The sequence below is a fragment of the Meleagris gallopavo genome, chromosome 2, assembly GCF_905368555.1.
Source record: "Meleagris gallopavo chromosome 2, MGAL_WU_HG_1.1, whole genome shotgun sequence".
Taxonomy (NCBI): Eukaryota; Metazoa; Chordata; class Aves; order Galliformes; family Phasianidae; genus Meleagris; species Meleagris gallopavo.
Genome location: NC_139405.1, coordinates 19,749,578 through 19,767,345, shown reverse-complemented (window position 1 = coordinate 19,767,345; position 17,768 = coordinate 19,749,578). Strand labels below are relative to the sequence as shown.

The 17,768-nt window shown below is 36.7% G+C and overlaps 1 protein-coding gene across 1 annotated transcript in view; it reads right to left on the bottom strand.

Moving 5' to 3' along the window:
- Window positions 1–17,768, bottom strand: part of USH2A (usherin) — a 377,385-nt gene that overhangs the window by 357,948 nt on the left and 1,669 nt on the right. The window contains exon 2 of the mRNA XM_085219239.1: window positions 14,349–14,514. Within this exon, the coding sequence (XP_085075365.1) occupies window positions 14,349–14,514 (166 nt within the window). The remainder of the gene's footprint in view (window positions 1–14,348; window positions 14,515–17,768) is intronic.

Sequence of the window (17,768 nt, the reverse complement as noted above, 5' to 3'; positions counted from 1 at the left end):
CCTTTTGCCTCATTCCTTCCCTCATCATACTGTGAATTTAAATCATCCCAGAGCTGCAAACAAAGGAAACTGTGAGAGAAAACATCAATTACTTCAATCTTGAAACTGTGTTTAAGGGGATGCAGAATGCAAGTAATAGGGTTGGGGGGGGGGGGTAGAGGCTCATACATGTTCTGAACACACAGGACAGTTGTGCTCATGCTCTGAGAAATCCAGTGTACAGAAAAACAGAGACCTGAAGAAGAAACCTCATCAGGGGACCATAGTGACTGAACTGTCATGAAACAGAAGGGCTGGAGAAGATAAAGGGATAGCAGAAGAAATGCTAAAGAACAGCGAAGGGGAAGGAAAAAGCATAGGGTCGGGAGGGGCAAGTTGTCTCTTTGCCTTTCCTTCTTTTGCCTCAGGCCCATATCGGCCTTTCCTTTTCTCGACTTAACTGGGATGAATTTTAATTGTGGCCTTTCTATGTGTTTTATACACTATGTACTCTCTACTTGTGTGGAGTGGATTTCCCATTCATCACAGGATTGCAGGCAAAAGTCTCAGGAGCATTTTGCTTCCCTTCAAAGTTAGCTTTGCTAAAAATCAATAAGTTTAGGGCTGCTTTCACCATCTAGTGTATACTCACCCCATGACCATTTCAAATGTCATAATTTTATGATTTTTTGCTCCTTCCTTTCACATACAGATTTGTATTTACAATCTTTCCATCATGATAGTGATTGCATCTTTTTTGCATAGATTGTTTCTATAACTGAATAAAATGAGCAACCTTACAGTAAAAGTGGAAACATGCTCTCATTTGCAGTTTTAACACAGTTAATTTTAACTAATCTCTAGTAACCTGTCCTCCTCAATACCCTATAATTTTCCTTCAAATTAAAGCTCTGGCTTCCTTGGCATCCATCCTACATCTTAATAAATATTTTAACTGTTTCAGCATTTTTTTCCTGACTATCTGTAAGTCAAGCACAACAGTCAAGAATTACAGCTATATCAAATTGCCTCTAACTTGTATGCAAACTACTGAACTTTAGGGGAAAAAAGAAAGGGAGGGGGGAAGCTCCACTGAAGATTAAGTATCATCCTTCAGCAATATTGTTACATCTCTTCCAGCTTTATATTAACTTTCTCTTCACTAGAACTCGGTATCTTGGCATTTTAAATCCCTCTTCATTTTCCTGGTTGTCTCTCTTATTCCAATAATATCTTTCTTATCCTTGAAAACATGTCACTCCAATTCAGCAGTCTTATTACATATGCTCCTAGCATTTGTATAAAAGATATTTAGCTTTTCTCTTTGCCCTCCTTTACTTTTCTTTTTCACTATCTTCTACAATGTTAATCCCTTCTCAACGGGAAATGGTTTTCCTTCAATCCAAGTCTTTCTTTTTGTTCACAGATCCAGTAGTTCAGCTTGAACTCCCTGAAGAACAACATACAATTAAAAAAAGGGAGGAAAAAGGGGAAGAAAATGATGGGACCCTGGGCTGCTCCTGAATCAACTAACTTTCTGTTCAAGAATAAGCCATGCATTAATACCAACTTGACCCCAAACAGCGAAATCAGAAGGTAACTGGAAAGCAGAGTGGCCCAGTGGTTTACAGACTCAGACAAACTATAGATATTTCATGAATAAAGCCCTGAAATTGGAAAAATGTAAGTAACAGAAAGCAGAAAGATACCAAATAAGAATCATGTATGTCATTTATTTTTTGGACAAGGGTAATTTTAGTACTGTTACACACTGAGTGATACAACCCACAATGTCAGTTATCTGATAAACAAGGCCAAAGACAAAGACAGATCAATGTGAGAAGAGATTTTGCAATGGTCTGCATTTTTAAAGAACTAGTATTTAAATAAGTAAATATTGTTTCAAAATGTTGAATTGGAGAGTACTGATCCTTCTGCCACAAAGTACACATCCCAATTATGGAATGGCAATCTTCATTTACTTTTTTGTTGGTGAGTGTATCACCAGTATTGTTTTAATACTAAACTTTAAAACAGCTAACTACAGATCTGCTCCTTTCTATCCCAGCCAGCACTGTACCACTGAAAAAATTCCCTTATTTTGTGTTAACCCTATTAGCTCTTGTTTCAATCTATTAATGATGCCTTAATATAGAATAAACATATCTTGGCAGAGGAGTGGGAGAACTTAGAGGTCAAGATTTCAAATACAGACAACACAAAAAACTAAAGTAATTCACAAATAAGCTTCGCTCTAATTACTGTAGTAACTACTATTTTTACACATAAAGGTGTAACAAGAGACTCCAGCATTGCAAATGAGTTCCAAGCAATAAAGAATAATAAAAGGATTCTATTCATCAGATCTGAAAACACACAGAAGAATTGCTTTCTTGCTCCATAATGACTATTTTTCCCAAGTCATAGAACAAATCCGTGCTCCAAGGATCACTATAGTAATGTGAGAAGAGGCACGTTAAGGATTTGACAAGCTTCTTTTTAGCAGCTAAAACAGTTACATGAAATTGACTGGCCAAAATTAATTGAAACAAAATGTCTGGCTTTACATTTTAGATCATGTCACAACAATGCACATTTTTCTGTGCCTCCTCCATTAAAACATACAGCACAAACAGATTCTGATTTTTCCTGAACTACTTGTAATCATGTAAGTTAAGGATGAGATGTAGATGTAAAATGAAATGTCCCTTCTGAATAAAGTCTCTGTGCTACAATACTGAAAGAATAAGCAGAGACCTGCACAAATGAAGAGAACAGTTACTAATGTGTAATTATCAACCCTGTATTGCACTATCAGCTGTAAGTTAAATTCTGGTCTTTTCAGTTGCCTACATGTGGAGAATTCTGAACCATCTTGAACTGCCCCATACTCACATTGGTAAGCCACTCCCAGATGCGATCCAAGAATGCATTGGTTTTACAGCACTTGAACAACTATGCTGGGATGGATGGTTGAAATCCCTCTCTCTGCCTCTGTAACTACTTACATAATAAGAAAATAAGTACTCTTCTCTTTGAATGCCTCATCACAGAAGTTCAATGTATCCAGTTAGAGGAAACATACAATTTTTGCAAATAAAGTCCTATTTTCTCCCTTAAGGATTAGATTTGCCTTCATGATCTAGTATCTACAAAATTATTTGATTCCATTTGTATTCCTCCCAACAAACTTACTTCAAAATCCTATCCCTTCTACATCCTGCTGTCTTCCTTTCACTGTCTGTAACTCTCCAGCACTTTTTGATAACAATTTACCTTCAGTTTTGTAGGGTTTTTTTTGTGTGTGTAAATTAGCTGCTTTTCTCCTGGGTTACTAAGCATTTCATGAAAGCTTTGCAGTAGAGATCTAAACTAGTAGACAAAACCTGACTTCAGAGGACTGTGTTTTGGCAGTCTATCTTTGAAAAAAGCTAAAGGAAGAAGTCTGTGAAGCAGCTCCCTCAACCACATTTTACTGCAGATGAACCAGGAGAGAACCAGGGAAGGCTCCTCAGAAAGTTCCCAGTGGTTTGTTGTGTACCTTAGTATACAGGCCTTGAGTTTTAGCACAGAAGAGTCACAGAGATTACTGATCAACAGCAGAGATGAAGGTGTCAATAAGCACAATTTAAAGAGAAGGATAAAAGTCCTTCAAATAGAATAAAGCACTCTTGAAATTCCAGCAAAAGAGCAGCAATCCAGTTTGACTCTTTATATGCTATGAGCGATCAAAAAGCAGCAGAAATAGGAAAACCTATATGATTTTCAGCTAGTGGAAGAGACTGAAGAACAACACAGAAGTTCAAATTACAGACAGTATGCGACCAAGTCTTGCAGCAACTGTTCTCACAATCCAGTGAGTCAAGTCAATATATGACTAATTGTTTGAAACAAACAAACAAAAAAAAAACCAAACCACGAGTAAATACTAGAAAAAGCAAGATGACTTTTCTGGAAGGAAATCAGGCTCCAGCTCTGAGTTCTTTGAAGGAGTTCAGACATGTGAATTAGAACAGACTAACCAACATAATACACTGTTTTTCCAGCAAGGTTTCTGGAAATTGGACAGAGGTTTGATGGCCATGCTTTCTCAGACAGAAATTTAGCTAACTCCAACTACTTCTGTTATTTAACGTTTTGCATAGCCTTGAAAACAGTGGTTAGTGAGGTGAAAAAGTTGTAGTTAATACATCCATGAAGTTGAAGTCAAAGCTCAGAAAAAAAAGGTCTTATATTTCTGCAGAGAGTAATACACTAGTGAGCAAAATGCTGAATGGCAATTGGAGAAGAAAAAGAATTATGAACAAATCCACACAGCTCTGTTATTATTCCAGATACTTTGCACTACATATTTCTGCAGTGACACAAGGGGAGTTCTGACCTTTGCATCCTCAAAAATCATAGTGGTAGAAACTGTAATAAAAAAAAAATTTAAGATCAATGAGGATGACCAAACAGCAGAATTACTTCAATGTAAGTACAAATCAAGCTAGTACTCCAGTTTAAAACTAACTATAACAATCTGTGATTAAGTTCTCAAATAGATAAAATATGGGAAACAACCTACTGAAGAAGTTAAAAATTTAACAACCAATCTGCTTGCAACAAAGAAGAGCTTCATAAACCTTAGTAACTCATTGTCAAAGGGTTCCAGAGACACCAAAAATAAAAGGTATAAAAAAAGACTGCTAAATTAAAGGTAAGTCAGTCAGGGACTACTCAACACAGCCTTACTTCAGTAATTCCAAAGACACTGGTTATCAGGAAAGAGGTCAGATGTACCTGAGCAAAAGCTCTTTCTGGGCATCTACTCTTTTTAGAAGGAGAGAATATCCAAATACTGTCAAACCAATGCAGTTGTTCTTACACAATGCAAATATTGCAGTATTAACCTGAAGTTTTGGTATTAGATACCTGGACAGGAGTCTTTCACCATCACCCATGCAAGCAATTATCAATTCTAGCCAAGCTGGAATTATACACGCAGAGACTACAAGATCTGTAGACTGCCACTTCATGTATGGATTTTGCATTTTACAAGACCTACCACATGTAATTTGTCACCTTCCATTTGCTGCTTGCAAGAAATGTGCATGAAAGTGTTCACGCAAATGACATAAGTTGCATGAAGAAAATGTCAAAGCTTCATCTTCCATTTCTTGATCAGACTTCTAACTTAAGTTCTCATCTTTAAGATAGAGAAACCTGAACCAGATACAGAAATTTTGTTTTTATTTTAAAAGCTGCTCTATTTGGGAGTATTCACAAAGTTTTTAGAACAACAAGAAAGGATCAAGTTTCTTGCAAAAAAAAACTTACTTAGTAACTATCATACATAATGAGGAATTGACAATGGTTCAGTATCTGTGGTCCATCTCTACCTGTAAAGTTTGAACCAGTTTTCAGTTCCCTACTCATCCCCTCTGCACACTGATCTACTTGCTGGAGAATCTTCTGTCTTCATGATGTCTGTGCTACATCTTTGCCAAGTGATGATATTCCAGGATTAAATATCAAGCTTAGTCTCCTCAGAAAAGTATCAAATACAAACACATCAGTAGTGCCCTTCTGGTGTATACCACAAGCCTCCAGTTATTAACAGAAGGCAAACCTGCATAAAATCTTCACGTACACAAAATTTCTAATGTGGATGCACCCTGTGTTATCTCCATCTTTTATACCAAGTCATTTCAAGCAGACCGCTAACTCCCATCTCTCAAAATTGCTGTACAACTAAAGTGCACAAATGTGCAATCAGAAGAGTAGTCATCGGACTGAAGTAGTATATAAAGTTGGGAACCCACTTGAACACATGCTCATACTGCCTGTAGGAGATTAACTGAGGATTGAGGGTTCCTATGTCAAACTGTATTTTTTGTTTGTTTCTCTCAGTACATCAGCTTTCTAGCAATGTGGAAACAATTATGTGTCAAAAGAACACTGTGAGCGTAGATCTATTTCTCTCAATTTTTAACTCTAGCTATGCAATTTCTACTATTTTTAATATTGAATTAAGCACTTGAATATATTTTATTCTGTTCCTCACCTTTCAATACATTCCCCTCTAAGCAGCTGAGGAAATAATTTTAGTGGCAGCGTGCAAATCTAAAATTTCTTTTGCAGAACAAAAACAGTTTATATCCTAGCAACTGTGGCCCATGAGAAGAGACAGCCACTACAATAGGACTTCTGGAGGCAGCACAACAAGTTGTTAGAGACCCCAAAGGCTGCAAGTTCAGCAGTACAATCTGAATAAGCTGCACTCACAGCAGATTAAGTGACAAATCAGTTTCCAAGAGAGCCATGCTTACTGTTTCAACAAACAGACAGCCAAATACATTATAGAGACTGTAACAGTTTTTATTTCTCGTCTGTTGGGAATGTGGTACTAAATATGATTTGAAATACTTTCAGCACACAACTGCAACTGCATCAAAAGCCATAAACGCAGAGTTGATTCAAATTCTTACCTCCCTTTCTGGGATAGACAAACTATTCCAAATGGATACTAAGTAGGAAAACAAAGTGATTTGTTAAGTTAAAATGCTTCCCAGCTTTCCTATATTCTTACTAAACTTGGGGAATATACCATTAAAAACTCCTTATTTAGTAAAATACACACAGAGCATGTATAGAGAAAATGTTTTCCTGCTTTTAAGTCTTAGGCTACCTGCTTTTAATGCAATTTTTAAGATGTACTCAAGAACTTGTGTAGAAAATAGAAGTATTTCACAAATTGGAAAGGACAAGTTTTCTCTCGATACTCAAACAGTTATGATGTAAAGCGGTCTCATTAAATTGTAAGTTCTTTAACCTTTTCTTGAAACAACTGGAAGATTTAAAGATTTATAAAGAAATTTTGCCTAAACTAGGAAATGACTCATATTTGACATGTATTGAAATGATAATGCTGATTTCAATAGGCACTCTAAGAGCATTTTACTCCCAGGAGAGTAATTCAGTCATGGTTACCTTTCCACATTTAGATTTTAAACTTACTTTCTAAAGCTTTTAATGTGCTATAGTCTGCCAAAACACGGCAGTTACACAGATATGATCAGGCAAAATAAAAGCTAGTAAAAAGATTATTTTTATAATTGCAGACACTACGTATAAAACAAATACATCAATCTGACATGTTCTCAAAGAATCTCTTGTTTCAGCAGCTTTGGATTTATCTGAAAATTCATGTTTAAATTCCACCCTTCTTAACTAATTAAATTCTGAAGTATCAAAGGGAAAGTGAGAAACCCTTAACAGTGAAACTATAAGAAAAAATACATAGTGAAGCTGCTGTTACTAAGTGCCACATATCTGATACCGGCATCACTATGCAGAGATGAGGTACACAGCTGGCCTTAATCATGCATTCCTATGCTTTCAAATTTTAGATTTCTTTGAAAGATCTTATTTTAAGTTTCCCTGAGGCTTCACTTCAGTGCATATTAGACTCATTTAATTATATATATTCTATGTTTTCTTTATTCCACTGTGCATCTACAATCAAGGTGTTTTGTTGTTGCTGTGTTTTGTTTTTTGTTTTTTGTTGGTTTTTTTTTTTTTTGCTAATATGGCCCTACAATGACACAGCAGTAAATATCATTAAGCCAGAATCAAACACAGGACTCTAAAACTCTCAGAAGTCTCAAGGACTTGATCCTCACTTACTGAAATCAACCAAAATAGTGACAGTACTTTCAAGGAAACAGAGTTCACAGTTTAAAGACCTGTTATATATTGCAGAGGATTAAAAAAAAAAAGTTCCTTTACAAACTGTAAGCAGTGAAAGATAAAGGAAGACCTCACTAAATAAAAACAAGTCCCATTAATTGGAGAGTGTGAAAAGTGGTCAAAATTCCCTTTTGTAGCAAATCCACTCCAACTTACCTCAGCAGAACTATTCGAGGATGACTTTTCTCAAATGTTTATGGAGTTTAAAGAGCAAACAAACAGATCACCAACAGCTCTGTCAGCAACATATGACATATTAAGACTGCATAAACTATTAAAAAGAATGACGTTATTGTTAGACTGATGCCATCTAGTCTCAAGTACCCTTTTTCCAGTCTGTTTCAAGACTGTTAGTGACTCATCCTCAACACACTTCTGGCAGTGGTTGCTATCATAATATTGCATGAAAAGGAAAAAAATCCCTAGTCCATCTTCACAAATCGGTGATACAAATTCCCGTCTTCTCCCATTGGATGCGCTGTATCACACTGTCCTTTTTAGGACAGTTACCGTGCTTAAAAAAAAATAACTTTATCCCTGGTATTCTGATCTGAAGACTGTTTCAGGAATAGTCTGTTGCAATAGAACAGACTCCATTTCCAAATTAAATAGCTCCTTTTTTTTTTCCTGTGTGGTGATCATTCTCCAACAGATTTAGAGAAGAAAACAGTAAGATCTTACTCCTCACTGTAGTCAAATCCCAAAAGAAGGTTCTTGAAATATTCTCTAAGGTGTACACGGCACCTGTCACTATCATCATACATCTAGTACCTTTGCTCTGAATTATATTCTCTAAATATGAACATCTGAAGCTATACACAAAATTTTACACATAACCTCAGACTGGAACAGCAGCAATAATGCTTCTCTATCACAACTTGAAAGATCTCTCCAGATGCATTTCCCCAACACATGATTTTAAAGGCCGCATCATGCAAGTCATAACTGCCACCTGGGGTAATTACTTCAGCCATTTCTGATATTTGACTACTTTGCAATAGCTTTTGTGATTGGTTTCAAAGTTAATACCTTTAATTTTACAGTAACAAATTTTACTTTGTGCCTGTCACCCTAGTAACCTTTTCAGTCATTCAATTTTTCCTGTTCATCTTTCTGATTATGCCTGTCCATATGATGTTACCAGATAGTATCAGTACACTCCTAATATTTCTGTCAAGATCATTAATGAAAACATAATACTAGACTCAAAGACTGATTTTCAAAGAATTGTACTTTTTTCTATAGATTACACATTTCTTTGAGCAGTATCTATGGCTACCCCTCCCCATGAGCATTTTCTTTGACTCTTACAACTTCTCATGGGGTGTCACATCAATACTAATACTGAACTCCAGATAGAGGAAATCTGACAGATTTACTTTGCTTGAAAATCAGTTTTCTCATAAAAAAAAAAGCTAAGAGGTTAGACAGTGATGAGCTATCTTTAGTAAATCCATGTTTCATTTTATCCCATTTTCCATTTACCTCCACATCTTTATCTATTCTTTCAAAATCTTCTCTAAATCCTCATATGCCACTGTGTCAAGGCAAATAGGTCTGTGCTGCCAAGATCCTTCCTTTCCTTCCTCTTTGTATGGCTCTGGCTGGGATGAAGTTGACTTTTTTCACTGCAGCTTGTGCTGTACCGTATTTTGGATTTGTGGCTAAAAGAGTGCTGACCCACACTAACATTTTAGCTATTGCTAAACAGTGCTTCAACAGTTCCAAGCCCTCTCTTTTCCCACTACGTTCTACCCATCCCACTCCTGCAAGTAAGCTATGTTTGGACAAGTAGTTTGGAGGAGACACAGCTGACCTAAGCAGAACAAACAGCTACTCCACACATTACTCTTAACAATAAAATGGAATAGAACAAGGATTTCGGGGAGTTGGAGGTTTGTCTTCTATGGTGGCTGTTGCTCAGACACTGGCTGGGCAACAATCTGCTTGTGGGAGGGGCTGAGCAATTGTCTTCACATCACTTGTTCGGTTTCGGACCTTAGTGAAATAATCCTTAACCTCAAGCACATCTTCACCCTCTTGCCTACTTATGTCTAAGATCTTAATAACCTGTTTACTACTTAACTGTCATTGCAAAATCTAATTCAGCTTGACTTCTTTACAGTTTTATTTCTACTCCTACCTACTTTTCTCTGCAAATTTCCTCCCCCATTCCCCTGTGCCTGTAGACTGTCACCTCTAATTGCAAAGGTGCTTATTCACTCATATAAGCCTGAGTACTGTACCTCAATTTCTTCCCATCTTAAGGGTAAAGAATCCTCTTAACAGCATTTATTTTGAAGACACTCAGAACTTTTCCCATTTGATGTCTAGGCTTCTCACTTTGTCTCGTTTCACTGAAATTATCCTGTTAGCTTGTTCTTTTTGAAACCAGAATAAATAGGAATTTTTTTTTTTTTATCTCAAACATTATTTTTGAGACCAACATCTCTACTAATGCACTCATCACATAATGAAGCTGGTAGATCCTCTAGTTAGCAAAGAAACCTTTCTGCATGAAAATATTTAGGTCCTCTTGTTAAAATTCCTCTAACATCCCAGCTATAAACTAGAGCATAAGTCTATTCAACACCACAGTTCTCAATAGTAGTTGTCTAATGAATAACACATCTAAATACAAACCTAAGAATTTGAAATCCTATATTACTCCAGCAGAATTCACTAGCTTTCTTCTTTACTAGAATTATCTTATTACGAAGAAACTCTTTTAAATCTGATTTTCCTTTCTTCTTTATTATTTAATTACTATTTGATGTCATTCCACCATTCAGCTTTCATTTTTATCATTCCTGAATAGCTCTTATGCTCCTATGGCTGATTTCCAGACATACCTGCCACCCTATCACATTTCTGCTCTTATGATCAGCTTCACATCTGCTACCAGTACTTCAAGCTCCTCTCTCTCTTAGCATTTACATACAAATACCTCCATTTTTCTAGCTCACCATATTAACTTCAGTGTCTTCAAGTTCCCAGTTCTGCTTGGGTTTGGAGAGGTTTGGTCTGAATCAGTTTCATATAAGCACACCTGTGGTTCAAAAATGGCCATGGATCTTAACTCCTCAGCTGAGGACCTCTCTCATGAACAGTTACATCACACGCTCTTCTTGCAAACCACAACCAAAACAAAAACAAGAATTCACCAGTCTGCCATGAACACTGTTACTGAGACCAGATGTCAGTTTCCCTTAGCTGTTCCTCCAGTCAAAGATAGAGAGCAACCAAATCAGACAGTCTCCCCGCCACCAGTCAAGTATGTACTATTATGCATGGTTTTGAATAATACTTTACAATATTCCATAGAAAGAGTTTCATCAGGCTTATCGCCAATAGAACTTACAAGTCACCTATTTTGACCCACAGTTACAAGCTACATTCCCTATGAAGACACATTCTCACTGAACTAACAGAAGAAGTTACTCTTTTTTTTTTTTATAGTCTCAGAGAAAATAAGGAGTAAATATGCTTCCTCTATTAGTAAAGCCATATATATTCAAATCCAGGGATATTAATTGCAGCATTTAATATTTCTAATTTGAATTTTAGGGAAAATTAATCTCTGACACAGTTAAAACATTTTCATAATAAACAAAAGAGATATCACCATATATACCTTCGGTTACCTATAGTATCTGAACTGTATTATCTAAAAATTTTAAGTGCATAAAAAAAAGAGTCTGAACAAGGCTGTTCTAGTTATGGTTCATACACAGAGGATGTGTTTTATGTAACATACTGTTTACAATAGATGCATCCCATCTTTCCAGATACAACTCCAGATACAGGAGCACTATTTGGTTTTTTTTTTTTTGTTATACCTTTCTTCATAAATACAAGTTTAATCACATACATGATAACATGCATTCCACATTTTCAACTGTCTTATCAGAAATAGTATTTGGTTGTCTAAAAAACATTCACAAACATTTTTCTTTTCAGCCAAAAAAGACATCAAGCAAGATGTCAATTCTGACTAGATTTTTTTTTTTTTTTTTTTTTTTTAACATGAAGATGCATCATCCAGCTCTGGTAAGATGTCCCGTAGAAAAATGTTGCCAGACAGTGTTCTGACACATGCCAAATTCAGGTAAGTACTGGAAAACTTGCTAAATCTATTCTTCATTTAGCTTGTGACTTCACATCACAGCCACATATACGGCATCTCTATTAGAAGAACAATTTCCTTTTTGTTTCTGTGGAAGACTATATAGCAACTCCACTGATGACACCAGATCTACTTTAAAACCAGCATGTCTGGAGGAAAACCCCAAAGTTTTCTATTCCACTGACATCAGTCCCAGCACTTGTCTCTGCTTGAAAATCCAGGCTACATCTACAAAACTGTCACAGAACTCAGCGCGCTAATCTTTTGCAGGAGTTATTTCTGCCTCAACAGAAGAGAAAGTTTACTCTGTAAAACAGCAGTAGTAACGTCTATGGCTGCACTCTGCCACAGCTCCCCCTGCTGCCTTCACCTACGTTATCTCACGAACAGAGCACACAAGGACCCACCGCACACTGCAGTGCCCCTGCCCACTGCCAGGTCATTGCCTGCAGAGAAGGGTGATCAGTCAAAAGTCATACTTGTGCAAAGACTGGATGATCTGTACTTTTAAGTGTGACTCCAAGTTTTCCCCCTCGTCTTTAAAGGGATTTCCTAATCTCTATAAAACCACAGTGTGCATTATTCTCAGAAGGGTTTTTTCATCTGCTGAAGACAAGGCTGAGATGGCAGATGTCTGGGAACCACCTTATCATCAAATGCTATTACAGTTTGAAGGTATAAACACTTTCATATGAATGTTACTTTCACTCAGAATCACACGATGGTTTGGGTTGGAAGGGATCTTCTTAAAACCCACCCGCCCAGTGGTGGGCAGGGCTGCCCCAACCAGCTCAGGCTGCCCAGGGCCCCATCCAACCTGACCTTGTGCAGGGATGGGGCACTCGCAGCTCTCTGGGCAGTTGTGCCACTGCCTCACTGCCTTCCTAGTGAAAATTTTATTCCTCATGTCTCATTTAAATCTACTCGTTTAGTTTATTATCCTACTGTCTTATCACTGCACTCCCTGTATTTCTGTACAGTTCCTCTCATAATCTCCTTCTCCATTTATTTCTGTATTTATAGAAAAAATGTTTTGGACAGCTGCTAAAAGTTTAAAGAACTTTAAACCTTTAACTGTAGTTTAACAGCCATACCTAGGGCTAAACGAGTCATGCTGCAGCCACTATCATCTTTAACACCAAGATGAACAACACAACAAATCACAGAATGTAAAGCTCAACCCTGAGCTCAGAAACATAGAAAAATTATTACGCCCTGTAGACCCTGTAAGGGTCTAAAAACCACGCATCTTTATTCCTCCTGTGCACTAAACAGCAGTCCAAAGAAACAAATTACTAAATTCTAAGGAGCACTTGAGGGCTCTTTGTAATGCAATTTAAAATAGTGTGTACATTTAAATCCAGCCCTTTCACTCTCTCCTTTACTATGCCAGGCTTTAACAGTTTCTAAGACTAGTACAAAACGAGGCTGACAGCAACAGCAGTAATATAGCACCCTTGGAGTGTTTGAAGTGTAGAGTTCATTAGTTCTACCTTAAGGTCACTCTTTTAATCCAATAGCAAAAATCTTATTCACACTACCACACTGTTATCCCAGAAAAAAGAAAACTGCAAAAAAAAAAAAAAAAATCAAGACATCAGCTTAGATACTTCTTAAGAGTGACAAGATCAGCACTAAAAATCCAAATCACAGTCAATACCTTTTAGCAAGTTTCAGGAAAGCAGGAAAACTCTCCTTGATTGCGCTGTAAACCAAATGAAGTTTAGCAGACCAGATAAAGGAAATGAAGGAAGGAGAAGATTAACGTTTCAATACCTGATAATTTTGTTTTGTAATTATTAGTTGAACTTGGCTTACAAACAAGAATTTACTAGGAGTGTCTGCAGGGAATTACTAGGCACACAAATAACTGAATGCATTTTAAATTCTTCTGCATTTGTTTGCTGATTTAATTTTTTTTTTTAACTAACTCAATTTTGCTTTATCCTCAGCAGATATTTGTACTTATTAAAACGCTATATCAACAGAAGACTATTAGAACATAAGTGTTTTAACAACTCCGAAATATATTTTTAAAGTAAGAGGCAATAGCTTTCTAACTAACAAGCTTGACTGAACTTGAAGAAACCCTTACATGTTCACTTACATGCACTATAAGAAGCTTTAAGAATTAAATGGGACACTTTTCTCAATATGTTTGTACATATACATGAGGATGACACTGTCTTTTTTAGGGAGTAATCTCAGACTCATGATTTTTGCTAAGATGAAAATAAGCAGTTTTTCTTCACTGCAAATACTCTTGCTCTTAAGGGCAAGTATTTTCAGTCTTATTTGCTCAGCAAATGTGTACAGCTTTTCCTTCCAGTGTGAAATTAGCAATCACCTCGATAGGCACTCAAAAATTAATATCTTTACCTACACGACTCAAGAGTTATCTGTCACATTCCCCAGTTTATCCGTTCTAGTGAAGATATTTATACAGTTATGCCATTCTCACACAAGTGTTGTAATTCAACAAATATTAAGGAGGTTTTCTTCTTTTACTCACCTGCACACTAAGATGAATCCATTTCTTCACAAGAATTCTCCCCAGTGTCATTACTTTTATTGGTGGCTGCAAACCATTTACTGTGCGATAATAAAACATGGTCTCTTTCTCAGATATTGTGAGTTTGAACACAGTCTGCCCATCAATAGCCTTTTCTATCACACACCTTTGGAAATAACCAAGAAAAACAACGTAAGGTCAGAAGCACACATATATACACATTCTTGCCAAGGTGCTATCCTGTAAAGTGATGCTAACCAGAATGCATTAAAATAAATGTTAAAACACAGATCTTGAGAAGATGCTCACTGACAGTGAAAGTCACAGGATGCACTAAGCATAAGAACTACCAAAGGCTTTATATCTTACTCTGCAACATACATATTTTTAATCTGTAGTGCATTCAAGCCCCTAATCATAGGATTATTAAAGTTGGATAAGACCACTGATGTCATCTAGTCCAGTCATCAACCCATCATCCCCATGCCCACTCAACCATGACCCTCAGTACCACATCCACCCTATTCTTGAAAACCTGCAAGGATGGGGACTCCACCACTTCCCTGGGCAGCCCATTCCAATAAAACCAAATCAAGGTCAGGTGGCTACCTTGCCACTTGTTAGTTTTTTTTTCCCCCCCATAGAGACTTCATTCACTTTCAATATCAAATGCAACACTGACATATAAGGACAAGAATACTAGCTATACTGACCCATTTCTAAGTGTTCAAATAGTTTTAATAAATGAACAACCACCATGCTGAGAGCCCTGAGAAAGCATAGGTGACATATGCTTTGAATCAGCTATGTATTTTATTTATGAATCTAACCATTACTACAACAAAAAGTATTCCATTTCATCTGCTTGAGAAATCCAGTCCCCAGTTTACCCATGAAAAACCAAATATTCAGTCTGGTGCAACTGCTATAACAAGTGCGCTAACTCAGTGTTAGAAAACCAACTTTCCCACTAATAAATCTTCACTTTTCTACAGTACTCACTGCTACACATTATAGAAATAGCATCAAAATGCTGTTGTCTGATACCAATATTCATTGACTTACATTTAAAACCAAGGGAAAGATTAACTGTTACCATTTTAGTCTCCTGGAATGTTGTCAGAATAACTTGCAAAATGCAGATATTTATTTAGAAAACCTTACTAAAATCATGTGTCTTAATATATTGTTGATTGATCTTTTCAACATTTTGTTTGCCTGTAAACACGCTAGTTCTGCTAGATAATAAATGTGAGGAAAGGCTCAGCTAAGTAGCAAAATATTTAGGAACTGGATTTAGCCAGTTCCTGGATAAACAATAATTGGATAATCCCGTTTTTTGTTTAATTTAGTTATCTAAAACAAACATTCCTGCATTGTTTTTATCCCCAAAGGGGATAAAACTTTAAGAAGGCAAGTGACCTTGATGTACATCACTTTGAAAACTGAAAAGAACAAATGCGGATTATGACTCACTACTAAAAAAGAAAAATCAAAAGGTAGAAAACAGAGGAATGAAAAAAAAAGCAGTAGTAATATAGGCGATATAGGCATAAGCGTAAGTTCTGAATGGGAGCACTATTTTCCATCCCAGTTATGATTTCAGAGAGAAACCACAGTTCTTTATGAATTTCCCAACTTCTGTTAACCTACAATCTCCTAGAGCCAATTCCTGGCATTCTTGATGGTGGGGTTGAAGGAAGAACAAAGCCACAGAGATCAACAAAGTAAAATTTGGTAGAAACTAATCTAGAGGCACTGCTGATCCTCTCACATTAACTACAGTACCTTGCAACATCTGCATAGGCTCAAAATCAGACATACTGTATTTCAAGGTGACATCCCACTTCTGTCTAAGTACTTACGCAAAATACATGAATTAATATAAGGCAATTGGATACAATCGTAGTCTTTTTTCTAAAAAAAGCAGCAACATACCTACTGCCCACTTCACAATCAGGCCATTTCACCACATCTTTTTGTGCATAGAAGGTCCTGGCTCATTTTTCTTCAACTTTCATTATTCTCTGGCCATCTAAATTCCAGTTAGCCCAACTCAAGGTAAAGTGAAACAAGCTGTCTGTAATGATTATTCATATATGCTAAGCTTCTACTCATAGTCTTATCCTACTCTATTTCCAAGGGTTATCACCATATTCTGTTTCCCAGACTGTGTTATGTTCTATGCACAGGTTTTCTGAAAACCTTTAGATTAACTGATGAGCACATGCAGCATGAGAGGAAGCATAAGAAAAGAACGCAAGTCAGACAGAAGAGGTTTGCTCACTTACTGCACATACTGCCTAAAGGGAAATAAATTTAAAGATTGGAGTTACAAATGTGTTTTCTCACTGTTCTCTTGCATTTAAAATCTCCAATACGAGGGGACTTAAAAGCATGCCTACAAAGATCTACACACATTATAAAATATCCAAAAAACATGGGCCTACTGTACATCATGAAAGAATAATTTTTAAGTAAATGAAATAGCTTGTTAACATTTAAATTATTCTAAATGTAGTAGTAAAATGAGTTATGATCCATCTAAGGGTGTGGTAGCAGCACAAAGACTATTAAATTAAGCCCAGTTCAGTGGAGTCCCCCAATATAATAATGGGACTTAAAAGTCTCACAAATAACATCTCCACATCAGAGAATGCAAAACGGAGGACAGCTGGCAAGTCAAACTTCTACCAGCCTGAAGGAATCACTATACCAATAAAATAATAAGGAAGACATCTTAGCTTGCAGTTAAATCATTTATCTTCTCTAGGATGCCTTCCAAGTCAAGCTTCCGGGGCTATACATGTGCAATTACTGTTCCTCCAAACCTTCCCCAGGACTGGAGTTCTGCATTCCTTTAGTGAGGAAGACGAACATTTTTTTTTTGTTAAACAGTAAAAAAATAGTCTGGACAGCAGCATATCATCCTCTCCACTGGATGAAATGTTGTCCAACTTCAATTTTCAATACTGGGCTCTACCACTGTCATTTCTACCTTGAATATTAGCAAACTCACAAGGCAGAGGAATGAAGCAAACCTCTAAAAAAATTGAATAAAAGCATTTAGATTTTAAAGCTATCTATAAAGTCCACTGAACAGAAACACGTACATCCCGTGCTATTAACACAGCAGCAGTAGGAAAGTAATGTTTTATACAAGCCCATGGATAATCAGACATATAGGGAGTCTGGTTTCTGTATAGCACTTAATCATTTGAAACTAAGCACACACACTTCACTAATTCAGGCTCTATGCAAGAACAGCCTATCCCACTGACAAGAGTTCCACAGATTTCACTCAACACACTGCCACAAGAGCTTTCTTAGAAATTAGCTGGACATTTCTACTTCAAGTTAAGATATGCTCTGCTGGATGAGAATCTGATATGCCTGTACGCATGCAGACATGAACTTACA